Source organism: Somniosus microcephalus, chromosome 19 (assembly GCF_052327205.1).
Source record: "Somniosus microcephalus isolate GS21.2 chromosome 19, FLI_Smic_1.0, whole genome shotgun sequence".
Classification (NCBI taxonomy): domain Eukaryota; kingdom Metazoa; phylum Chordata; class Chondrichthyes; order Squaliformes; family Somniosidae; genus Somniosus; species Somniosus microcephalus.
In genome coordinates, this window is record NC_141005.1 from 27,578,096 (window position 1) to 27,605,280 (window position 27,185).

The 27,185-nt window shown below is 48.0% G+C and overlaps 1 protein-coding gene across 2 annotated transcripts in view; it reads left to right on the forward strand.

Annotated features, from left to right (window-relative positions):
• Positions 1–27,185, forward strand: part of LOC147104265 (caspase recruitment domain-containing protein 8-like) — a 224,699-nt gene that overhangs the window by 185,607 nt on the left and 11,907 nt on the right. Inside the window, exon 18 of one of the 2 annotated variants that reach the window (XM_085961450.1) lies at positions 21,669–21,758. In XM_085961450.1, the coding sequence (XP_085817576.1) occupies positions 21,669–21,674 (6 nt within the window). In that variant the 3' untranslated portion in view covers positions 21,675–21,758. Of the gene's footprint in view, positions 1–21,645; positions 21,788–27,185 lie in introns of those variants that run through there. The other variant, XM_085961449.1, reaches the window with a different exon arrangement.

A 27,185-nucleotide genomic window follows, 5' to 3' on the forward strand; every position in this document is an offset into this window, starting at 1 on the left:
AGACCAGGTGCTCACTCTGTCGACCTCCGACGTAAGGGGTGTTCTACGCGGAGTGAACACACGAAAGGCTGCTGGGCCAGATAGCATCCCTGGACGGGTACTCAAGGAATGTGCTGATCAGCTGGCTGATGTCTTCACCGCCATCTTCAATCTGTCATTGGCCCAGGCAGTAGTCCCTACATGCTTCAAGACCGCTATCATTATTCCTGTGCCAAAGCAAACGGCTGTGACGTGCCTGAACGACTATCGACCTGTCGCACTCACACCCATCATAATGAAGTGTTTCGAGAGACTGGTCCTGGCTCACATCAAAGCCAGTGTTCCCGCCTCTCTTGACCAACACCAGTTTGCCTATCGTGCAAACAGATCAACGGAGGATGCAATCACAACTGCTCTACACTCTGCACTGCATCACTTAGATGGTAAAGAGACCTACATCAGAATGCTGTTCATAGACTGCAGCTCAGCATTCAACACTATCGTCCCCAACAAGCTGGCCTCCAAACTCCACACTCTTGGCCTGAACACTTCCCTCTGCAACTGGACCCTGGACTTCCTAACAAACAGACCCCAGTCTGTCAAATTAGGTAACCACACCTCCCCCCCCCCCGACCCTGAACATGGGGGCCCCACAAGGATATGTGCTGAGCCCCCTCCTCTACTCCCTCTTCACCCACGACTGTGTGGCTGTTAATGGTTCCAACACCATCATCAAGTTTGCGGATGATACCACGGTAGTAGGCCAGATCACCAACAACGATGAGTCAGCCTACAGGGAGGAGGTCCAGCATCTCGTGAAGTGGTGCGCCGATAACAACCTGGCCCTTAACATCAAGAAAACCAAAGAAATCATTGTGGACTTCAGGAAGTCTAAAGGCGGAAGTCACACCCCCATCCACATCCATGGGGCTGTGGTGGAAAGGTGGACAGCTTTAAGTTCCTCGGAGTCCACATCACGGAAGACCTCTCCTGGTCCCTCAATACCTCCTCTCTGGTGAAGAAGGCCCAGCAGCGCCTATATTTCCTAAGGAGGCTGAAGGGATGTAACCTGTCACCCCTGATCCTCTCTAACTTTTACCGCTGCACAATAGAGAGCATCCTGACGAACTGTATCACAGTATGGTATGGCAGCTGTAGCTACTATGACCGGAAAGCCCTGCAGCGGGTAGTCAAAACTGTCCAACGCATTACCGGCACCCGGCTACCGACCATAGAGCACATACACCAGAAACGCTGTTTACGGAGGTCACGGACCATCATCAAAGCGCCTACCCACCCCAGCCACAGTCTGTTCGCCCTCCTGCCATCTGGGAGACGCTACAGATGCATTCGCACCCGAACGACCAGATTTAGGAACAGCTTCTTTCCCAGGGCTGTCATCCTACTGAACTCCACAAATAAACACTAAAGCCTGCACATCTGCCAATGCACTTTATTATGGTTATGTTTATGTTAATGTATTACAAGCCAAATGAATGTTGAATATTTAAATGTCTTAATCTAAATGTACACTCTCGGGAGCCGCAAGCCTACATTTTGTTGTACTGCACTTGTGCACTAACAATGACAATAAAGTTGATTATGATTATGATTATGATAATTCCCTGTTTTCTCTCCACCATCTTTTTTAAATAGTGGGGTTATATTAGCTACCCTCCAATCCATGGGAACTGTGCCAGAGTCTATAGAATTTTGGAAGATGACCAGCAATGCATCTACTATTTCTAGGGCCACTTCCTTAAGTACCCTAGGATGTAAATTATCAGGTCCTGGGGATTTATCGGCCTTCAATCCCGTCAATTTCCCTAACACCATTTCCCTACAAATACTGATTTCATTCAGTTCCTCCCTCTCTTTAGACCCTATGTTCCCCGACATCTCTGGGATGTTATTTCTGTCCTCCTTTGTGAAGACAGAACCAAAGTATGTATTTAATTGGTCAGCCATTTCTTTGTTCCCCATTATAAATTCCCCTGATTCTGACTGCAAGGGACCTACGCTTGACTTCACCAATCTTTTTCTCTTCACATATCTATAGAAGCTTTTACAGTCAGTTTTTATGTTCACTGCAAGCTTACTCTCATACTCTATTTTCCCCCTCTTAATTAATCTTTTTGTCCTCCTTTGCTGAATCCTAAACTGCTCCCAATCCTCAGGTTTGCTGCTTTTTCTAGCCAATTTATATGTCCTCTCCTTGGATCTTATGCTATCCCTAATTTCCCTTGTTAGCCACGGTTGCGCCACCTTATTTGTTTTATTTTTATGTCAGATAGGGATGAACAAATTCTGTAGTTCATCCATGCGATCTTTAAATGTTTGCCATTGCCTATCCACCATCAACGCTTTAAGTAACGTTCCCCAACCCATCCTAGCCAACTCACGCCTCATACCATTATAGTTTTCTTTATTTAAATTCAGGACCCTAGTCTCTGAGTCAATTACTTCACTCTCCATCTTAAGGAAAAATTCTATCATATTATGATCGCTCCTCCCCAAGGGGCCTCGCACGACAAGATTGTTAATCAATCCTTTCTCATTACATAATACCCAGTCTAAGATGGCCTGATCTCTAGTTGGTTCCTCGACATATTGGTTCAGGAAACCATCCCGTATACACTCTAGGAATTCCTCCTCCACAGTATTGTTACTAATTTGGTTAGCCCAATCTGTATGTAGATTTAAGTCACCCATGATAACTGCTGTGCCCTTATTACACACGCCATCCCCAACCTCAGCATTACTGTTTGGGGGTCTGTATACAACTCCCACTAACGTTTTCTGCCCCTTGATATTTCTCAGCTCTACCCATACAGATTCCATGTCACCATTGTGTTAATCTCCTCTTTAACCAGCAATGCTACCCCACCTCCTTTTCCTTTTTGCCTGTCCTTCCTGAATATTGAATAACCCTGGATGTTGAATTCCCAGCCTTGGTCACCCTGGAGCCATGTCTCCGTAATCCCAATTATATCATATCCGTTTACATCTATTGCGCAGCTAATTCATCCACCTTATTACGAATGCTCCTCGCATTAAGACACAAAACCTTCAGGCTTGTTTTTTTAACACTCTTAGTCCTTTTAGAATTATTATTTACTGTGGCCCTGTTTGATTTACACACTTGATTTCCCTGCCTTCCACTTTTGCTTTTCTCCTTCCTTGTCAGTGAGTGTGGTGCAATCAGTTTGTGTGCTGTGGCTGTCATGGTTTAATAGCTGGTGGTGTGTGCAAGCTACGAGTTGTCTGCTGCAAGCCTCACACCCACAACTCGCAGCTTGCACACACTGCCAGCTATTAAACCATGACAGCCACAGCACACAAACTGATTGCACCACACTTACTGACACACTTCCCTCTCTCTTCAGGACAAGGTGACACACAACCAAAGGCAGCAGGAGCTAAACAGCGGGTGGCAGTCGTACTGCATCTCCTAACCTCCATGGAGGAGATGGTGCAGGCCATTATTGAGACGGCCATTGCTGAGGCCGTGGCCAGCAGTGGGGCTGAAACCATAGAAGATGACGGTATCCTCATACCTAATCCTCCTTCTCACATCCCACTTGCCCCACATCCCACTTGCCCCTCATCCCACAATCTCTCTGATTTACAAGCTGCAGATGGTGTAAGCAGCACCTCTTGCTTTTCCCCCTCCCCTCACCACAACCTTACCCTTGTGCCTTTCTCCTTTGAGATACCCAAGAACTGCAACCTGGCCAGGCAGTGGTGGAAGAGCAAGAAGACAATGAAGATGAAGACACACCGCCAAATCGATTTAACACTTGCAGGCACCAGCTCAGATACTGACACTGCGCATCATTTAGAGGATAGCATAGAGGCGGAATCTTCACGTGGTGAGACACCGGGCACAAGTGGCCTGCAGCCAAGGCAGGAACAAGGATAGCACAGGTGCCAGCTCACCGGAGGGCGAGGTCGCACATGAGTTCTGCTGTAGAGGACTCAGATGAGGACTTTGATGTGGCAGGCTACAGAAGAAGGCTGGTGGGTATGCACAATGAAATGCTTGGTGCATTGGTAAGCCTGCCAAAAAGCCTGCATGCAATGTCAAAGAGTATGGAGGAGTCCTGCACCAACTATTTAAGAAAGGAGGGAGACAGAAAGCAGACAACTATCGACCAGTTAGCCTAACATCTGTCATTGGAAAAATGCTGGAGTCCCATCATTAAGGAAGTGGTAGCAGGACATTTAGAAAATCATAATGGCCCAGAAATTCGGGCCTCCACGGGTGAGTACGCATGGGGTACTCACCCATAAGCCCAATTGAAGTGCCGGTGCTGTGCATGCGCTGCGCATGCGCGGGAAACCGGCACTTCCGTTCCCCTGAAAGAAGGGGTTCAGAAGTCGAACGCGTGCGCCGGAGAGGCAGCACGTGCGCATCGAACTTACGGTTTTTTTGCAGGTTTTCCCGGGAGGGTAAGTCTCCAGAAGTTAGACATGTAAAAAGCAGTCGCAAGGCCTGCTTTTTACAAGGTAAGTGGTGAATTAATTAAAATTAAAACATTTTTTCCACAGGTTTATTATTTTTAAATACTTTAAAGAAAGGTAAGTTTATTTTTAGCCCCGTTAGAAAATGTAATTAATTTTTTCAAAAATTTAAATTATTGTTTAAAATAATTATTTCATGTAATTTATAGTTTATTTTTAAAATGTGATTTTTAAAAAATGTATTTGAAGATTTAGTGATGTTTTGGGGCTTATAGTATTTATAGGTTTGACAGGTCTTCCTGTCAAACTTATGAATGAAGCATTCCCTGCTACCATTGGCTCTCCACGGCCCATGTGATCCCAGGGGACACATCGAACTAACTGCGCCCCTGGGATACGCAAGCACTGCGCGCCGGCAGTTGGAGGAGGCCCAGGATCGGAATCCCATGCAGGTCCACAGCTCAACGGCCGGCGCGGTAGGTAAGTGCAGGTCGGGGGCTTGCACCCGCGGGAAGCCCCCAACCCAAATTTCTGGGCCATTATAGTCAAGCAGAGTCAGCATGGTTTTATGAAAGGGAAATCATGTTTGACAAATTTGCTGGAATTCTTTGAGGATGTAAGGAGCAAGGTGGATAAAGGGGAACCAGCAGATGTCGTGTATTTGGATTTCCAGAAGGCATTCGATAAGGTGCCACATAAAAATTAACTACACAAGATAAGAGCTCACGGGGTTGGTGGTAATATATTAGCATGGATAGAGGATTGGCTAACTGACATAAAACAGAGAGTTGGGATAAATGGGTCATTTTCAGGTTGGCAAACTGTAACTAGTGGGGTGCCGCAGGGATCAGTGCTGGAGCCGCAACTATTTACAATCTATATTAATGACTTGGATGAAGGGACTGAGTGTAATGTAGCCAAATTTGCTGATGATACAAAGATAGGTGGGAAAGCAAATTGTGTGGAGGATGCAAAGAATCTCCAAAGGGATATAGATAGGTTAAGTGAGTGGGCAAAAATCTGGCAGATGGAGTTTAATGTGGGAAAATGCAAGGTTATCCACTTTGGTAGGAAAAATAAAAAAGCAAATTATTATCTAAATGGGGAGAGATTACAAAATGCTGAGGTACAGAGGGATCTGGGGGCCCTTGTACATGAATCACAAAAAGTTAGCATGCAAGTACAGCAAGTAATTAGGAAGGCAAATGGAATGTTGGCCTTTATTGCAAAAGGGAATGGAATATAAAAGTAGGGAAGTCCTGTTACAACTGTACACGGCATTGGTGAGACCGCACCTGGAGTACTGCGTACAGCTTTGGTCTCCTTATTTAAGGAAGGATATACTGTACTTGCATTGGAGGCAGTTCACAGAAGGTTCACGAGGTTGATTCCGGGGATGAAAGGGTTGTCTTATGAAGAAAGGTTGAGCAGGTTGGGCCTATACTCATTGGAGTTTAGAAGAATGAGAGGGGATCTTATTGAAACATATAAGCTTCTGAAGGGGCTTGACAGGGTAGATGCAGAGAGGATGTTTCCCCTCGTGGGAGAATCTAGAATTAGGGGGCATAATTTCAGAATAAGGGGGCACCCTTTTAAATCGGAAATGAGGAAGAATTTCTTCTCTCAGAGGGTCGTGAATCTTTGGAATTCCCTTCCCCAGAGAGCTGTGGTGGCTGGGTCATTGAATATATTTAAGGTGGAGATAGACAGATTTTTGAAAGGTAAGGGAGTCAAGGGTTCTGGGGAGCGGGCAGGGAAGTGGCATTGTGGCCAAGATCTTATTGAATGGCAGAGCAGGCTCGAGGGGCCAAATGACCTACTCCTGCTCCTACGTCTTATGTTCTTATGTAATTTGGCACAGGGCTTTGTGCAGAGCTTGCGGCCCATCCCTTCCAGCATGGAAATGATGGTCAACTCCATTAGCACACTTGTGGACCCAACCATGACGCAGCTTCTGATGGCCAATGTCTCACCTTTTATTGCAGCACAAGCAGCAGCCACCCAGCATCTGAGTGTTGCAGTGGAAGCTCATACTGCAGTCCTGCAAGGTCAGCTTGCTGCCATGCAAGCTCAGACTGCTGCCATCATGGCTCTGGCTTCCAGTGTTCAAAGCGGCTTGCAGGGTGTCACAGCAGTCCAGCAATCTGTCTTCAAACAGATTACTAGGATTGCTGAGGTGCCACCCAGGGGCAATGGCAGTGGCTCCGTGGAACACGAACCTGCTATCCTCTCTCAGGAGGACAGCATTCGTCCTCCCACCACTGCCACTCCACCAGTGCCCTTGCTGTCGCCAGTCAGTCACCCAGCCAGCCCAGACTTCTGCCGCCATGCCGAGGTGGTGCTGTCCGCAGCTGAGCCTTCTAGGCCCAGAGCTGCTCGAGGTCAGCCTCCAAGGCCATCTGCAGTCTCCTCCACTGAAAGTCAGCAGCCTTCCACTAGCCATGCTGCAGCCACTGGGGTAGCACTTCATCGGAGAACTAGGGCGGGCAAAGGCACACTGAAGACAGGCACTAAGGGAATGCACAAGGGTGATTAGTTGACATTTTCATGCAATATGGCATGCTTTGTTTTATAAATTTGGTTTGGAATGTATATTTTGTGGAAGTTTTTAGTTTTGCATTGAGCCAAGCGGATGCTGTGATATTTTTTTATTCGTTCATGGGATCCGGGCGTGTCTGGCAAGACCAGCATTTCTTGGCAATCCTTAATTGCCCTTGAGAAGGTGGTGGTGAGCCGCCTTCTTGAACCGCTGCAGTCCGTGCGGTGAGGGTACTGCTGTTAGGGAGGGAGTTACAGGATTTTGACTCAGTGACGATGAACGAACAGCGATATACTTCCAAGTCAGGATGGTGTGTGACTTAGAGGGGAACTTGGAGATGGTAGTGTTCCCATGCGCCTGCTGCCCTTGTCCTTCTAGGTGGTAGAGGTTGCGGGTTTGGGAGGTGCTGCCGAAGGAGCCTCAGCAAGTTTCTGCAGTGCATCTTGTAGATGGTACACACTGCAGCCACGGTACGCCAGTGGTGGAGGGAGTAAATGTTTAAGGTGGTGGATGGGGTGCCAATCATGTGGGCTGCTTTGTCCTGGATGGTGTTGAGCTTCTTGAGTGTTGTTGGAGCTGCACTCATCCAGGCAAGTGGGGAGTATTCCATCACACTCCTTACTTGTGCCTTGTACATGGTGGAAAGGCTTTGGGGAGTCAGGAGGTGAGACACTTGCCGCAGAATACCTAGCCTTTGACCTGCTCTTATTGCCACAGTATTTATGTGGCTGGTCCAGTTAAGTTTCTGGTCAATGATGAACCCCAGGATGTTGATGGTGGGGGATTCAGCGATGGTAATGCCGTTGAATGTCAAGGGGCGGTGGTTAGACTCTCGCTTGTTGGAGATAGTCATTGCCTGGCACTTCTGTGGCGTGAATGTTACCTGCCACTTATCAACGCAAGCCTGACTGTCGTTCAGGTCTTGTTGCATACGGGCATGGACTGCTTCATTATCTGAGGAGTTGCAAATGGCACTGAACACTATGCAGTCATCAGCAAACATCCTCATTTTTGACCATATGAAGGAGGGAAGGTCATTGATGAAGCAGCTGAAGATGGTTGGGCCTAGGACACTGCCCTGAGGAACTCCTGCAACGATGTCCTGGGAATGTCATGATTGCCCACCAACCACCACAACCATCTTCCTTTGTGCTACGTATGACTCCAGCCAGTGGAGAGTTTTCCCCTGATTCCCATTGACTTCAGTTTTACTAGGGCTCCTTGATGCCACACTCAGTCAAATGCTGCCTTGATGTCAAGGACAGTCACTCTCACCTCACCTCTGGAATTCAGCTCTTTTGTCCGTGTTTGGACCAAGGCTGTAGTGAGGTATGGAGCCGACTGGGCATCAATGAGCAGGTTATCAGTGAGTAAATGCCGCTTGATAGCACTTTCGACGACACTTTGCATCACTTTGCTGATGATTGAGAGTAGACTGATGGGGCGGTAATTGGCCGGGTTGGATTTGTCCTGCTTTTTGTGGACAGGACATACCTGGGCAGTTTTCCACATTGTCGGATAGATGCCAGTGTTGTCGCTGTACTGGAACAGCTTGGCTAGAGGTGCGGCTAGTTCTGGAGCACAAGCCTTCAGCATGACAACCAGGATGTTGTCGGGCCCCATAGGCTTTGCTGTATCCTGTGCGCTCAGCCGTTTCTTGATATGGTCAGTAACAGAGGGAAGGCAAGGTGTGGGACTGTTGGTGAATGTGGAATTGGGGTTGCGGTTACCTGTATTGCACTCAGATGAGTTCTTCATGGGCAGCCTGGGCAGAAAGGTGCTGTCTAGATTGCCTCCTCCCTTCCTCTTCCTCCCCCTCCTCCTCCACCTCCTCTTCTTGCTCTTTCTCCTCCTCCTTCTCCCCAGCTTCTCGCCATATAGCTGGTGGCAAAGACTATGCACTCATCATGGCTAGGTTGTGCAGTATGCAGCAGACCACCATGAATCTTGACAGCCGCTCTGCCGAGTACTGCAGGGGTCCTCCAGAGCAGTCCAGGCAGCAGAAGCATTGTTTTAGCATGCTAACTATATTGCATTTTATGTGGCAGCGTGGCTTTCACGGTATGCATGCTGCGCACATATGCGTGGGTTGCGTACCGGTGTCATCAGCCATGTTGTCAGTGAATAGCTCTTGTCGCCCAGTAATCATCCTTTGGTTTGCCGTGGTGGATCAAATGCAGATGGCATAGCGGACTGCCACAGAATGAAGGCATCATGACTGCTGCCAGGATACCGGGCATTTACCTGCATGATTTGCTGCCTATGGTCGCACACCAGCTGGACATTGAGGGAGTGGAATCCCTTTTGGTTCCGGTACATGGCAGAGTTGACATGCGGCCCCCGCAAAACGATTTGCGTGCATTCAGTGGTACCCGGCACCATTGGAAAGCCTGCAATCCTTGCGAAGGCGTGTGCTTTCTCCGCCTGCTGCTCTCTGACAAGAGAGATTGAAATGTAGTCAGCTCTCTTTGAATAGAGAGTGTCAATGACCTCCCTTACGCAACAGTGGATGGCAAACTGTGAGATGTTGCAAATAGCTCCAGCTGCAGCCTGGAAGGAGCCCAACGCAAGTTCATCGCCACGGTCACCTTCGCAGCCACTGGCAATGCGGTACTTACCCTGGCTCTGAGGTTGCAGTTGTGGCTGCAGCAGGTGGCAGATTTCAGTGAGGACGTCCTTACTGAAATGCAGACCTCTCACACATTGTTCCTCACTGAGGTTCAGGTAGGAAAATTTCTCCCTGAACACCCTGGGCAGATATGACCTCCTGCTGAGAGCCCTTCTCCCCCTTCTCCTTCTCCCTCTTTCAGCAGATTGTCCTGCTCTGTGTGCCCTCTGCTCATTCTCCAAGTCATTCTGTATTCCATGGGGAATTCCTACTAGTGCACCCCTGTTTGTGCCGAAGCCTTGAACTCAGGAAAAAGCCCTTCAGCACCTGCCACACCCTCCCTGTAGACTTTGGCAACTTCAAACAACAAAGAAAGCACAAGCATTTGTAAACACGTACCAACTGGCAGAAGAAATCAACCAGCAACTAACCTGCAAGTAGTTGATGATCCTTTTAAATAGTGCTGGCGGGGAGTCGCGTGTTCAGCTGTACGAGCTTATGAAAGGACATTCGTTGGAACGTTGAGCTCCAAAATGGCAGCGCTAGCAATAAATCAGTGTTGCACGCTGACTGACGTCGTGATCTGCTTGCTCTGCATACTTCTGCCGGGCATTCACCGCGTTCATTGCCCGCACCAATATGGTATCCAGCGCGATTCACCCCACAAGTGTGCGCAGATGCTATGGGCACCATTTTGGACCACTAAGGGCACTCGAAGCGCCCAATAAACGGGTGCTACAGATTCGAATTTTGCACCCCACACATCTGTAGGATAAAAAATAATTGTGATTTGCTCAAATAACCACTTATCTGTTAACTTAAATTAAATATTTAATTGATTAAATGTGAACAAATCAAAAGTAACAGAAATACCATTGAGAAACAAGTAACAAGAAAGCTAAGCATTACAATCATTCAATTTTTTCCCAAAGTTACCATTCATGAACCAGCAAGTACCATAAAATCACCAAATCACTAATTTTTTTCAAATTGTTTCAGTGGCTTTGTTGCTTCCCGAACCAGTCGACTATATAGACCACAAAATCCATTAGCGATTATTTGCATTTATTGTCTTTGATTTAAAGCAAGCAGCAGATCTGCTGTTGTAGTTCAAGTACTTGCATTTGTGGGACAGTCGGAGTTGTAATTCATCCTCTGAGCCTAAATGGTCCTAACATTGAATAAGCTTGAAAAACACATCCTCCACTTATTTCCCTGAACCACCACATATATCATCAACATGACTTACGTGTTCCTCAGAAAAAATAAAAAGGGCAATAGCATTGCATATTAGCGCTGCAACATCAGTGGCATGAAGCAGGGACAGTTGCAGGTTCAAGTGCTTGATCTGAGCCACATCAAACTGGAGAGGAGCTAAGTCGAAGCTGCACCATCTCCAGAAGTGGGAAAGGAAAATCAGAAGAGAGAGTCATGTTCACATGGACCTTGGAGCATTCTGATGGCTGGCTATCATTGATATTGGCAGCAGCTTTGGAGCAGGCTATATGCCTGCTTTCCCCACTGTAGGTGTCTCAGGTTAGGTGGAAGAAATAAAATTATGGAACAGTGGGGAAACTTACCCACAGAAAACTACTATAGAAATAGGGTACTCTTTGAACCCTTGTGTGATACTGCATTTATTCTTGTCATGGGCTCAAATGAGCTATGACACACTTGTGATGTCACATGTGTATTCTACTACAGCAACAACTTGCATTTATATAGCACCTTTAACATAGTAAAACGTCCCAAGGCGATTCACAGGAACATTACCAAACATAATTTGACACCAAGCCACATAAGGAGATATTAGGCCAGATGACCAAAAGCTTGGTCAAAGAGGTAGGCTTTAAGGAGCATCTTAAAGGAGAAGAGCAAGGTAGAGAGGCGGAGAGGTTTAGGGAGGGAATTCCAGAGCTTAGGGCTTAGGCAGCTAAAGGCACGGCCGCCAATGGTGGAGCAATTAAAATCGGGGATGCACAAGAGGCCAGAGATCTCAGAGAGTTGTCGGGCTGGAAGAGGTTACAGAGATAGGAAGAGGCGTTGTCGGACTGGGAGCCAACATGGGTCAGTGAGCACTGGGGTGATGCATGAACGGGACATGGTGTGAGTTTGGATACGGGCATCAGAGTTTTGAATGAGCTCAAGTTTATGGAGGGTGGAAGTGGGGAGGCCAGTCAGGATTATTCTCTAATAATACAAGAATTATAATGATGCTATAATGCTTTTCTTCTGTTGATTTTCTCTCAGTTCGTTTATCCACTAAACAAAAATATTTGGGATAGAAATTGGACCTCGTTGTGTCATTTTCCATGTGGAAAACGTGGTCAAAAAGGACCAATTTTGTGGGGCTATGTCCCAAGCCCCAAAGTCACCTGAAATACATCCAACCCCATACTGGTTTAGGTGATTGTTCAGGCACGCTGGTGGCTGCCTTAAACAGGCATTAAGCTCCTTGCATATGTTAATGAGAGGATACCTTCCTGAAATTGGGCTGCTATGATTGAAACAGATGACAAGCCTGCTCCACCCAGGTTTTCCTGCCATGAATGCAGATTTACAAGTGGCTGCCAATAAAAGCTGAGTTTTTTTTAACTTTCATGTGGAGCCAGGAGGAGCACGAGAGCTCCACTCAGCTCCACGGCACTCCCAAGGGCAGCTGCCATCTCGCGATCGCCCCCCACTTGTTCACCTCCCACCCCAGCACTTACCCGAGGGACACTACTGGAGAGGAAAGCGGCCCAAATTGGATTTCTCAGCACGGACAAGCTGCCTCTGGAGACAGAGGATCGAAATAGGGCCTCGGGCCTAGCTGCTCGTACTCCAATGGCTTCTCTTCCCACTCCCACACCATTACATCTGGAATCTAACCTTGGCTCCTCCTATTCCTCATCTACATGCTGCCCCTCAGCGACATAATCGGAAAACACAACGTCAGGTTCCACCTGTACACTGACAACACCTAGCTCTACCTCAACACCATCTCTCTTGACCCTCCACTGCCTCTAAATTGTCACACTGCTTGTCCGACATCCAGTATTGGATGAGCAGAAATTTTCTCCAACTAAATATTGGGAAGACCAAAGCCGTTGTCTATGGTCCCTGATAGAAGCTCCGTTCCCTCGCCACTGACTCCATGTCTCTCCCTAACAACTGTCTGAGGCTGAACCAGACCGTTCGCAACCTTTGTGTTGTAATTGACCCCAAGATGAGTTTCCGACCACATAGCCACTCCATCACCAAGACTGCCTACTTCCACCTCCGTAACACCACCCAACTCCACCCCTGCCTCAGCTCATCTGCAGCTGAAACCCTCATCCATGCCTTTATTACCTCGAGACTTGATTATTCCAATGCTCTCCAGGCTGGCACCCCATTTTCCACCCTCCATACTCAATCAAAACTCTGCTGCCTGGAACTTAACTCGCACCAAGTCCCATTCACCCCTCACTCCTCTGCTTGCTGACTTACATTGGCTCCCGGTCCAGCAATGCCTCAATTTTAAAATTCTCATCCTTGTTTTCAAATCCCTCCATGGTCTCATAAGAAATAGGAGCAGGAGTAGACTATTTGGCCCTTTGAGCCCCTCCCTATTTCTGTAACCTCCTGCAGCCCTACAAACCTTTGAGATCTCTGCGCTCCCCAATTTTAATTGTTCCACCATTAGCGGCCATGCTTTCAGCTGCCTAGGCTCTAAATTCTGGAATTTCCTCCCTGAACCTCTCCACACCTCTACCTCTCCCTCCTTTAAAACGCTCATTAAAACCTATCTCTCATCTGTCCTGCTATCTCCTTCTGTGGCTCGGTATCAAATTTTGATTAATCACGCTCTTGTGAAGCCGTTTGAGACATTTTGCTACGTTAAAGGCGCTATATAAATGCAAGTTGTTGTTGGCTTAGCAGCGCAAATGAATTTCTACCCCTTGATGTTTGATCGGACATCATATTCAATCAATACTTGTTATAAATAGCATTTTACGTATTTTTGATAAACCCTTGAAATAATAATCCATCTGGGCACTGAGTGCCCTCGAATACCTCACTCAAGTGTCCATTCCTCCCATCTAATGCATTCCTCCCATCGAATGCATGGCTAGAGAGATGGTGCACCAGGGAGGGCTTTAGATTCCTGAGGCATTGGGACCATTTCTGGGGAAGGTGGGACCTGTACAAGCCAGACAGGTTACACCTCAACAGAGCCAGGACCAATATTCTTGTGGGGAGTTTTGCTAGTGCTGTTGGGGAGGGTTTAAACTAGCTTGACAGGGAGATGGGCACCAGCATATAGGAGTACAAAAGAGGAATAAAGTGCATAAAAGAGTGAGTGTGTTGGATAGTACTAGAGAAAAAGGTAGTACAAGAGGCGGAAGTAGTACCATATTAGATAGGAGCAGACTGAGAAAGACTACGAAAAATTCAAAAATGGGTTTAGAATACATGTACGCAAACGCACAAAGTGTGGTGAATAAGGTTGGTGAGCTACTAGCACAATTAGCCATGTGGCAATATGATGTTGTGGCAATAATGGAAACATGGCTTAAAAACGGTGAGGACTGGGCACTTAATATTCAAGGGTACAAGGTGTTCAGAAAAGATAGGGAAGGGAAAAAGAGAGGTGGGATGGCAGTGCTGATTAATGAAGACATTGTAGTGCTGGAAAGGGAGGATGTTCTTGAGGGGGCAAGGACAGAATCTATTTGGTTAGAGTTGAGGAGCAAAAAGGGTATGATCACGCTATTGGGGGTATTCTACAGGTCTCCAAATAGTGAGAGGTAGAGGAGCAAATCTGTAGGGAAATCACAGAGATATGCAAGAGCTATAGAGTGGTGATATTGGGGGACTTTAATTACCCAAATATTGATTGGGATAATGCTAGGGTAAAGGAAAAGGAAGGGGAGGAATTCTGAAATGTGTTCAGGAGAATTTCCTTGACCAGTATGTTCTTGGACCAACTAGGAAGGAGGCGTTGCTGGATCTGGTGCTGGGGAATGAGGTGGGCCAGGTCGACTAAGCGTCTGTGGGAGAACACTTGGGTACGAGTGATCATCGTATCATAAGATTTAGATTAGCAATGGAGAGGAGCAAGGAACAATCTAGAGTGGAACTTCTAAACTGGAATAGGGCTAACTTCAATGGGATGCGAAAGGATCTAGCCAGAGTAAAATGCAACTAAAGACTGACAGGGAAAACTGTAATGGAACAATGGGAGATCTTTAAGGAGGAGATGTTCCAAGTACAGGCTAGGTACATTCCAACAAGAGGGAAGGGTAAGGGAACCAAGGCAAGGGCTCCTTGGATGACGAGGGAGATAGAGAAGATGATGAAACAAAAAAACAGGGTATATGATGAATGTCAGGTGAATTCTTCAAGGGAGAACCAGATCAAATACAGTAAGTTGAGAGGGGAAGTGAAGATGAAAATAAGATTGACAAACAGAGAATATGAGAGTAGAATGGCGGTTAACAGAAAAGGGAACCCAAAAATTGTCTACCAGCATGTAAACAGTAAGCAGGTAGTAAGAGGCAGGGTAGGGCCTATTAGGGACAAAGAAGGTGATATATGCTTAGAGGCGCAGGGCAAGGCTAGAATACTCAATGAGTACTTTGTATCGATGTTTACTAAGGAGGTGGATGCTGACAAAATATCGGTAGAAGTGGAAAAGGTAGAAGCAATGGAAGGGGTGAAAATTGATAGACAGGATGTACTAGAAAGGCTGGGTATGCTTAGCGTAGATAAGTCACCTGGTCCAGATGGTGTGCATCCCAGGTTCCTAAGGGAATTGGAGGAGGAGATAGCGGAAGGGCTTGTCATAATTTTCAAATCTTCCCTAGGTGCGGGGGATGTGCCTGAGGATTGGAAAGCGGCAAATGTGACACCATTGTTCAAGAAAGGGTGTAAGGACAACCCTAGTAACTACAGGCCGGTCAGTTTAACATCAGTGGTGGGTAAAGTTTTAGAAACAATAATCAAGGAAAAAATTAATGGGCACTTGGAGAGGTTTAAGCTAATTAAGGAGAGCCAACATGGATTTGTAAAAGGCAGATCGTGTTTGACTAATCTAACTGAATTGTTTGGTGAAGTAACAGAGAGGTTTGATGAAGGGAATGCAATGGATGTTGTCTACATGGATTTTCGGAAGGTGTTTGACAAAGTACCACATGGAAGGCTAGTTAACAAAATTGAGGCTCATGGAATAGGTGGGTCAGTGGCAGCTTGGATAAGGAATTGGCTTAAGGACAGAAAACAGCGAGTTGTGGTAAATGGCTGTTTTTCAGACTGGAGGATGGTAGACAGTGGTGTTCCCCAAGGGTCAGTGCTGGGGCCACTGCTTTTTTTGATATATATAAATGACCTGGATATTGGAATACAGAGTAGAATTTCTAAATTTGCCGATGACACCAAACTTGGGGGTGTGGCAAACAGTGAGGATGATACCAATCAACTACAACAGGGCATAGAAAGGCTAGCAGAATGGGCAGACAAGTGGCAGATGGAATTTAATATAGAGAAGTGTGAGGTGATGCATTTTGGCAGAAGGAACAGGGAGAGGCAATATACACTTAATGGCACAGTTTTAAAGAGTGTGCAGGGACAGAGGGACCTGGGAATTAATGTGCATGGGTCCCTGAAGGTGGCAGGACATATTGAGAGAGTGGTTAGCAAAGCATATGGGATCTTAGGCTTCATAAATAGAGGTATTGAGTACAAAAGTAGAGAAGTTATGCTGAACCTTTATAAAACGCTGGTTAGGCCACAACTGGAATATTGCGTCCAGTTCTGGTCACCACACATTAGGAAGGATGTGAAGGCACTTGAGAGGGTTCCGGGGATGGGGGATCTTAGCTACAAGGACAGGTTGGAGATGATGGATTTGTTTTCATTAGAGCAAAGGAAGTTGCGGGGTGATTTGATAGAGGTGTACAAGATTATGACAGGTTTGGATAGGCTAGACGGAGAAAGGCTGTTCCCACTAGTTGATGGTACAAGGACTAGGGGACACAAATTTAAGGTTTTGGGCAAGAGATATAGGAGGGACGTGAGGAAAAACTTTTTTACGCAGCAAGTGGTGAGGCCCTGGAACTCACTGCCAACGGAAGTGGTGGAAGCGGACACACTCAATGTTTTCAAGGGGAGACTGGATAGGCACTTGAGGGAAATAAACTTGCAGGGCAACGGGGATAGAGCGGGGGAATGGGACTGACTGGCTTGCTCTATAGAGAACCAGCACAGACTTGATGGGCCAAATGGCCTCCTTCTGTGCCATTATGACTCTATGGCCTAGAAATTCAGTTGGCTGCGCCAGCCGTTAGCGCCTTAGGAGGAGCAGATCTCGAGCGCTAGGCGCTTAGCGCCCGGGCGCTGCGCGATCTGCGCCTCGCCCCAACTTCAGTAGACATTTAGCGCCGGCGCAAAGTCTTTGCGCGCGCTCAGCTGCGCGCGCAGATCATGACGTCATTTCGTCGTGCAACGCCCTTTGTGCGCCCGGAACCGGAACTTCACTCGCGCCGCCCCATTGTGCGCCGGGCGGCCCTAACGACTGTGAAGTGGAACGGTACACAGCCGAGGCGGGCCGCGGGGAGCGCAAATTAAAGGGCACTTACCCTGCACTATAAAGGGCAGCCATTTTGCAGCATTCACTCTTGTGCAACGGATTTTTGGAGAGAGACCAAGGAAGAGAGCTTACTGCTTTGGCCCAACACTAGGACAGGTCTTTTTGGCTTCAGGCCAGAGCTTTGCAATTCTCTTTGCCTTCATTGGGATCTCAAGTGTTTGCCAGCATATTATGGGGGCTGCATTGGCTGCCAACGCTGAGTTTCAGCATTATGTCGGAAGGGCTTACAGACGCCGTGAGAGAGTGGCAGCCCTGGCTAGACGCAGAGGGGGCAACAGGCGTCGCCAAGTGAGGCCTTACCCACCCAGGGTATACCGCCAGCAGTTCTCCTATCTCAACATGTCTGCCGCACAGTGTGTTAGGAGGCTGCGATTCAGAAGGGAGGTGGTTGCAGACATCTGCCAGCTGCTTCACAGAGATCTGCGTCCACAGCTGATGCGCAGGACGTCTCTGTCGGTGGCAGTGAAGGTGACGGTGGCTCTCAACTTCTATGCCACCGGCTCCTTCCAATCCACTGCTGGGGACATCGCTAACATCTCCCAGTTCGCCGTGCATTGCTGCATCCGCCAGGTGACCAATGCCCTTTTCAGAAGGAGACGTCAATTCATCTCCTTCCCCATGACCCTGGACAAGCAGCAGCAGCGTGCAGTGGGATTTGCAAGAATAGCGGGCTTCCCCATGGTGCAGGGCGCCATTGACTGCACGCATGTGGCTTTGCGGGCACCTCTGGAGCATGCCGAGGATTACCGCAACCGGAAGGGCTACCATTCCCTCAACGTACAGCTGGTGTGTGACCACAGGCAGCGCACCCTAGCTGTCAATGCCCGCTTTCCAGGCAGCAGCCACGATGCCTTTATCCTGCGACAGACAACTGTGGCTGACATGTTCCAGGCACAGCCTCACCCAAGAGGATGGCTTATCGGGGACAAAGGCTATCCTTTGTGTACCTGGCTCATGACCCCGCTCCGCGCGCCCACGACCCCTGCTGAAGAGGCATACAACGAGAGCCATCAAGCGACCAGGAACCTCATCGAACAAACAATCGGCGTCCTGAAGCAACGGTTCCGCTGTCTGGATCGCTCCGGGGGAGCCCTCCAGTATCCGCAGGAGCGAGTCTCCCAATTCGTCGTCGTTTGCTGCATGCTGCACAACCTGGCTATCCGCAGGACTCAGGCACTGCCACCTCACGTTGGACCACCACCTGAGGAGGAGGAGCATGAGGAGGAGGAGGACGAGGAGTACCAGCCCAGGAGGGAGGCAGAAGGTCCAAGGGCCGCCCATCGGCGGCTTATTGAACGTCACTTCTAGGCCCCCTGTCAGGGAATGGCTTGTGCCAATGAAAGAACATGATTGCAGCCGCTGCGCAAGCCCTCGGCCGGTTAAGGCAACAAACACTTCAAAGATCAAACACGGACAATGTGAATAAATAAAATGGTTTATTGTACAAACTCAGGGCCCTTCCCACATGAAAACCAAGAACACACGAAACCCCCAAAAAACACTCACACACATGACTCACTCCCACAACCTGGGGAGGATTAACAAAAGATGTAAACAAAAATGGCCTCATCCTCGGCCTTCAAAAAACAACCATTCCAAAAAAAACAACATTTGGACACACCCTCTACTTTGTGTCCCGCGAGGGCGATGCCTTCTGCAAACTTTGCCGGCCCCTGGACGCCCTGCTGCTCCTCCTCAAAGTGAGGCCAGTGGCTGGTGCAAGGCTCCTTAGGGGCACATGTCGTGACGGCAGATGCCCTTGGGGGTCGGCCTAGACGAGGTCTGGCCCTCGAGGGGCCGGCTGGTGAATGCTGCAGCTGTGGCTGGCCAGCATCAGTCGCTGCAGCAGTTCGTGGCAGCTCCACTGGGGGAGTGGCAGTGGTGGCTGGAGGAATGGGGGCAAGCTGGCGGATGGCAGGCGCTCGCTGGTCACCTGAGACACTGGCACTCGCCCGGGCCAGCACTGCAGCATGCGCAGCAATCTGCCGAGGGACAGACCGCTGTGCTGCTGCAGCGCGCCGGGTGCCCTGGCGATGCCGGGCTGACACAGCGAGTGTGGCAGCAGTGAGTGCCCGTGTTGCCCTGTTCTGTGACCGCATCAGAGCAGCCAGTGACTGCACGGCACCACTGATCACCTGGCCAGTCGCTGCCAGAGAGGCCCCGAATTCGGTGACACTCCGAGACAGGGACTCGATGGCCTCAGGCATCCGTCCCACTACCCCCATGAGCTCCGTGTGCCGGCGCTCCGAGTCCGCAGACATGTCCTCGAGGCGGCGCATCTCCTTGGCGTTGGCCGTCTCCGGACTGGAGGCCGGACTCTCCCTCTGGGGAGAAGGCCGCCAAACTGGTCGACGCTTCCTGCGTTGCTGGACGCCGCTGGGCCCAGCAATTGGACTCCCCTCCGACCCTTCCCCCCTCTGGGGAGAAGGCCGCTGAGCTTCTACCCCCCTCCCGCGTTTCTGCAGGCCGCTGGTCCCAGGAGCTACACTCCCCTCCGACACTTCCCCCACGCTCCCCTCCAGGGAAGACGTCTCCCCTACAGTGGCATGGCTTGCCGCGGCTGAGGGTTCCCCTGATGGGCCGCCTTCCTCTTGCTCCTCCTCCTCCTCCTCTTCTGAGGAGCTGTCACTGGCAACTTCAGGGACCTCCTCCTCACCATCTGAAAGCAGGAAGGCAGAAGAGTAGCTTTAGAGTGAGGAGAGGGCGTCAGCGAGGGATGCATGAGTGGTGGCATTCAGCGCATTGGTCGGACAGTGGCAAAGGATGTAGATCTGATGCGCTAGTGGGACGAGAGAGGTCCAAAAGGTGATGTCCTTACCATTGGTGCCCAGAACAGGGTCGGCATCTCCAGATGCAACGGAGCCAATCACCCGGGCACCCATGATGCGCTCCACGCGCTGTTGCAGCTCGGTGAGCGGCTGGATCTGGGGTCCGCCTCCCCCGGTCACAGTCCGGCTCCTCTTATTATTGGCCAGCTTGACCTGCAAGAGAAAGGACGGCCTCCAAGTACAGTGTGTAGCCCTGATCTTGTGTGCACTGCCTCCCATGGTGGAATAGCCTGGCCAGTGTGTAGCCCTGATCTTGTGTGCACTGCCTCCCATGGTCGAATAGCCTGGCCAGTGTGTTAAGTGCACAATGTGCAATTGATGTTCATGACTGTCCCATAGCTGCTGCATGAGGGCTGGCCATTAGGGCTTTCAGGTCCCTTTGCCCATAATGTGAGGTGCACATGCAAGGATGAGGAGGACACTGGAAAGGGTACTCACCCTGACAATCCTGGCGAGGTCATTTAGCTTCTTGCGGCATTGTACAGCGCTCCTGGGGACCTCACTGTTGGATGTCACCCTGGTGGCGACATGCCTCCAGGCTCTCCGGTAGACGCGGGCCGGCGGCTTCCTCCCATTGTCTGGGAACAAAATATGGCGTCTCTTCTCAACAGCGCTAACCAGCACCCTCAGATCATGCTCTGAGAAGTGCTGCGCTCGTTCACGGGCCTTCTCCATACTTTGAGGCGCTATTTGGGACCAGCAGCAGTGTTCAGGCCTAGCTGGAGGGCTCCAGTATCCAGGGCGTGGCAGCAGACCAAGTCGACCCTTCCCCCTTAAGAGCTGGCCGGCGCCAGGGTGTCTGCTGTCAATCAAGAAATGGCCGCACCTGCGCTGCGCCCGGCCTCGGCGGTATCGCTCAGCACCTCCGGCTTAGCGCCTAAAGAGAGCCGTGCATCGCCAGTTTTAGCGCTCGAGCAAACTCTTAAGGCGAAGCTAATGAATATCGGCGATGTGGCCTCGAATTTGCGCCAGGCGCAAACTTTAGCGGCCGCCCGACTTTACCGCCCCAAAAGTGGCTATAATGAATTTCTAGGCCTATGATTCTATGACTGAGCCCTGTTTGACCATGTAGCACGTTACAGCCAAGCCCGGTCCTGTCCTCACCTGTCATTTACACAAAGTACACTTCCAACAATGGTTGCTAGTCACTAATTGTCAGTGGAAACCCTAGCCAATTTCCCCCCTCCCAATTAACTCAGGAGCACTGAGGCCAACTGTAGCTTCCACCACCCAGTTAAGGTCAGCTAACGCAACACAGACCAGGGTTCATATCCTGATCGTTTCATTTACTGGACGATTTAGCTACTCACTGCTTTAGCAAAGCTTCCAATTGACCTTATAACTTTCCAGTGTTTTTTCAATTGCAAAGCTAAAAAGGAATTAGTGAAATAGACAGGTAAGGAATTCGCTCAGCTGTGATTTCTCACTGTGCACTCCCTGCGAGCTCGGCTCCTCACTGGGAGCACAAAATTGACCCTATAATGTGTAGTGCGGCAGCCAATTTTCCTTTGCACCGTATTCTTGTTTTTGCTACTGTTGCTACTTATACCTACTGTACTATGATTAAAAGTAGTTTCCTGTCAACCCAATTTACCAAACTTCTTGTTAATGACAGGATATAAAATTCTGCTACTTCAGGTTTAATCAAAAGCAACCATTCTATGAAGTGAACTGCAAGGATATGAAGTACAATATTAAGCTGAGTTTGACAGAAAGAAACAAAATCAGCGTTTTATGGGAAATGCTTGTAAGACCAGGTAAGTCCAGTGCATATTATTCTGATATTAAATTGAACATAAACAAAGTGGTATTTCAAACTAGTTAATGCGTAAAGAGAAATTAAACTGCTTTGTCAAATAACTGCTAGTAAGTGTAAGATCAGGGGCTAGATTTTCAGTTGCTTGCGCCAGCAGTTAGCGCCTTAAGAGAAGTGATTTTCGGGCGCTATGCGTGTAGCGCCCGGGCGCAGCGCAGTTTGCGCCCCGCCCCAAATTAAGTTGCCCGTTAGCGCCGGCGCAAAGTTTAGCGGCCGCCCGGATGCGCGCGCAGAAAATGACGTCACATCCTCGTGCAACGCCCTTTGGCCGCCCCGAATCCAAACTTCAGTCGGACCGCCCCATTGTGCGGCTGGCGTCCAGAGCGTTTGTAAAATGGAACGCAACACACCCTGGGGAGCGCAAATTAAAGGGCACTCCTCCTGCACTATAAAAGGCAGTCTGCATGTGTTGTGTGGAAGGATCCAGTGTGTTGTTGTGAACGGTGTATTTATGTTTCCCTCCTCCTCCTCCTCCTCCTCCTCCTCCTCCTCCTCCTGCTGTTTTCCCCCCCAGACTCTGCCTTTGAAAAAAACACATGCACCCTTCCCCTTTAAGAGCTCACTGGCACCAGAGTGTCTGCCGTGCGCTGCGCCCGAGCTCGGGTGTTGCGCTCTGCACCGCCGGCTTAGCGCCTAAAGATAGTAGTGGAACGCCTCTTTTAGCGCTCCACCAACCTCTTAGGGCGAAGCCACTGAATTTCCGGCAACGGGGCGCTACTTTGGGGCGGGCGCTAACTTCGGGCGGGCGCTAAGGTTAGCGCCCCAAAACTGTCTATACTGAAAATCTAGCCCCAGATACCTTGAAGTCAGATACTTGTCTGTAAGGATATTGTATACTAGTGGATTTTCCATGGCATTATCATGTAATAGATATATTATTGAACTGACAGAAAAAACACTTATTGTTAAAGGTGAACATCAAGGCTTGCAGCAGGCCAATAAAATCATAATTAAATACTGTATTTGAGCTGCTTCATGGTCGAAGATTGGTAGAATTAGTCTCTGAATAAATAAAAGGAATGATATGAAACTGGCTAAAAATCGACACGTATTTTTTTAAAAGAAAGGATTTGATAGGTTAGACATAGAGAAGATGTTTCCACTTGCGGGGAAGACAGAACTAGGGGCCATAAATATAAGATAGTCACTAATAATTCCAATAGGGAAATCAGGAGAAACGTCTTGACCCAGAGAGTGGTTAGAATGTGGAACTCGCTACCACCAGTAGTTGAGGCGACTAGCATAGATGCATTTAAGGGAAAACTAGATAAATACATAAGGGAGAAAAGAACAGAAGGATATGTTAATAGGATTGGGTGAAGAAGGATCAGGTGGAGCATAAGCACCGGCATGGCCATGTTGGGCCGAATGACCTGTTCCTGCGCGGTAAATACTATGTAATATTATGTAAAGACTTGAAGTACATTACGATTGGACACCAAAATTAAAATTAAAAACTTTCATTTCTGAAATAATTGAAGGTCAACAGAATTAAAAGGTCAGGTGAATCAAGCATGCCAATTTCAAAAAACAAAATAAATTGCCATTTGTTATTAAAAATGGAACACTTAAGGCCTAGAAATTGATCTGCACAGCCCCAATTTCTCAGGCGCTACTTCAAGTGCTAATGCTCTAGTATGAGTGGGCAGGAAGTGTGCACACATTTCTGGCCTTAAGTGTGCCGCCCGCCATATTGGGTAAGGAAAAAAAATGTGTCCTTTACCTATGCCTGAAACAGGTGTTAGGTCCTTTGCTCCTAATGCCTGCTTAAGACCCCCTCTCCAAGATTGGTTTTCCATGAGGCAGCGGCACTGACTCCGTCTAAAGATCAGCCATGATCTCATTGAATGGCGAAGCAGGCTCGAGGGGCCAAATGGCCTACTCCTGCTCCTATCTTCTATGTTAAACTCAGGGAACCAGGTCTAGGGATTGCCTGCTAGGCCCAACTAAGAAGCTATGTAACTTACTTGAATGTGGAACTGGGAGGAGTAGGAGTAGGAGCAGGGGTGTTCCCCCTGACCCTACATTAAAGGGATTGATTCCCAGAACCCTGATCCCCAGACTCGATCCCAGATCCAGCCCCAATCCCCAACCTGACTCGACCCCGATCCCAGACCCGACCCTTAGTTCCGATCCCAGATCTAAAATCTGGACCTACATACTTAAAGGCCGCTGTGTCGCTAGCAGTGGCCTGATCTTGCACTCATCTTCACCGGCTGGCTCTCATCGCTGCATCAGCTCCCATCGCTGCACCAGCTTTGTTAAAAACAGGGCCAAGCCACACTATGTGGGGAGCTTCATATCTCATCGTTCAGGCACAGGGATTATACCCTGCACCTCCCCCCAACCCAAGTGCCCAAAAATTCCCGAATTTCTGAGCTCTAGATTTGGAAAACCAGCAACAAAATTTAAATTAAAGACTTATGTTTTTAACTAATCGAATGTCCCAGTGGATGCCAGTGACAGGCAAAACCATGTAAAAGAATGCACATGAATATAGAATAGCCATACACTCACATTTGGGCCAACTTCAAGGTAGACAAATGGGCAGCAAAGCTCAGTTGAAGAATTCATTTTTCCAGTCAATGATAAAACATTAGTCCTAGGCCCCGACAGATAGGTAGACCTCCAGAGGAAAACACTGTAGGAATTTGCAAAAACGTTTGTATGGGTGCATTTAATCATTTTACTGTGAATTTTCTTGTGTGTTTTGATGTAAGCCCCCAAAGTGCGGACCAAGTGATATACAAGATCGACATCACTGGCTTGTTGTAAGAAAGACAGACCAACTAATTGAAGTCACAACGGTTTATTCAGGCCTGGGGAGAACCTTTCAGATCGCTGTCTGAATCCGACTCCACCGATATCCTAGCAACATTCACAATTATACAAAAATCAAACCCCTGCCCTTGGGGCGGGTGCAAAGCTTATCAGCATATACAGAGTTATAGCTAAATGGCAATTATAAACTGCAACATTTAATCCTTCCTGCCGCCTACAAACTCGCAGTTCTGTTATCAGTTGGTCCTATCACCTTTTGTGACTGGGGCCTCATCTTAATTGCTTTACAACCATCCAGTTGTCTCTAACGAGGTGATTTGCTTGTTTCATGTTTTCCTAAGATAACAGTCCTCGTTCAATCTCTGCAAAGCACAGATTCTGACCTTGTCTTGGGTTGCTTCTGCAAAGCAAGCACATCCTGCTTAGTCCCACCATACTTTGATGTAATGGAAGCCTGTTGTGAGTTTACGAACAAACAAATTCTTAGGTATGTTATCTTGTATGTGTTACCTCGCCTGGCTGAACAGACATCCTCCCTAATCTTCCCACGAGTTGCTCTGCAGTTTAATTTCTCAGCATTCAAAGTCACTTAATCATGTTTTTAAAGCTTAGCTGGGTAAATGCAATATACAGACCCATATATTGTTTAACTCAGGGTATGGATTAACTCATTATCTCCACCTTGTACATTGGTGCTACATTATACATATCCTAACCTACAAAACTAAAGTATAATAGTAATTTGGTTACTTCAGTCCCCCCTCACTTTGACCCAATACGGCCAATATGCTACAGTTTAAGATTGTTTGCTATGAGTACCGTCGCCCTAGTAGTACCAAGCCAGGGTGTCTAGTACTCATACTTCCGCAATCCTAAACACAGTTTTCATAATAATTCTTCTCACGCCCTACCCCTTGTTTGTTGGTGGTTAGCAACAGTGTTTCTTTCTCCCTTTCCTTCTTTATTTGTTTGGTCACGGCTTGTGCTAGGTTTTGGTTCTTTCGCCACCGACAATATCCACAAAGTAAGAACAAAAGGATCATTAATACGGCGCCTTGCACAACTACCAACACGTGTGATATGATCCTTATCCAGGGGTGTATATCGACATTTAGCCCCCAGTTCCAGATCTTATTGTACCAAGGAGTTTCCGCTAATGTTGTACTAATGTCCTTTTGTTGTTTCTTTAAGTCTTCTTCTATTTTATGATAATACTTTAAAATTTCCTTCGTTTCCTGCCATAATTTTTTCCAAGCTTCCTCTTCCTCTAACTTAGGAATTACTTTGGGCTCTGGTATGACATAAGTTTCAACCTCTTTATTAAGTCCCATATTATCAAGTGACCAGGTTTTCGTTTCCTGTGGCCTTGGTGGGTGTATATATTGGTGTCCTATCTGTGTAGATATTTTTGGATCAAAACAAAAGTTTGGTTGGGGAAATGGGACAAGTCATATCTTGATATTCATATTTCTGTTCAGTTGTGGTGACACAAAATGTCCTGTTGTTCCTCGGTGCTACCCTTGTCCGGTGTATCCCCCTTGGGTGTACCTCAAGGGTGCAATTGGTGGTTTTTGTAAATCCACACTCGGATGTGTCTCCCTCGGTGGGGGGGTGTGTGCACGCCCTTGTCCTTCCCTTGTGGTGGCACCCGTCCATTACCACCCCACTTAAGGTTCCATTCTTCTGTTTATTACCTTCATCCCCTTCCCAAAGTGCCTTGGTAGGGACATCATGATATTTAACCCAACTCTCCCTTTGTACCTCTCCTATATTAATCACGTGGTATAGGGGCTGTCCCTCCTCTGGGAGTTGTGGGATGGCCAGTACAAAGCCAATCACCTTAATCCATGGGGTCAGACAATTGCCTGCCCGGTATACTTGTCCCATTTTACGCCCCTTACATAGGCTTTTATTTGTGTCAATCCAAGGTTCCAGATCCTCGTTAGTAATCCAGTCAGGGATCTGTCCATTATTTATTTGCCTCATGTTATGCTGAGCATTCGACAATAGCCATGAGCCATACATGGCACATATTAGTTCCTTATGGGTTTGGCGAGAAGCGTTATTAAGTTGATCAATAATTGTATTGACTGTTTCTGCATGGGGGGCTACTATCTCTTCCACCCCCAACAATTGCATTATTGTTTGTTTTCCTGCCAGTGCCAATTGCTGCTATTTCCGGTAACTTGTTTTAGTAACTTCTCTATTTTTGCTTGTAGTTCTTCTACTCCTTTGTTTACTCCTTCTATGTCCAGGCTATTAACTGTTGCTAACCCGGCCGCATACCCTGCTCTGGCCATTTCCAATACTCCCCGTTTCTTACATCTTTGTAAGATAGATTTTCCCTGTGGACCCTCTAATTGTTTTACCCACAGGGAGTTCCATATTTGTTTTGTATGATTTTTACACATCGCGGGTATCTCAAAAGTACTCATATTAATGGCAAGCTTAATAACTCTATGTGTCACACTAAAATACACCTCATCCAGTATTTTCCTTATAACTAATCCCCCTCGACAACGGCAATACTTATGTTCATCCCTAGGATCAAGGCGAGG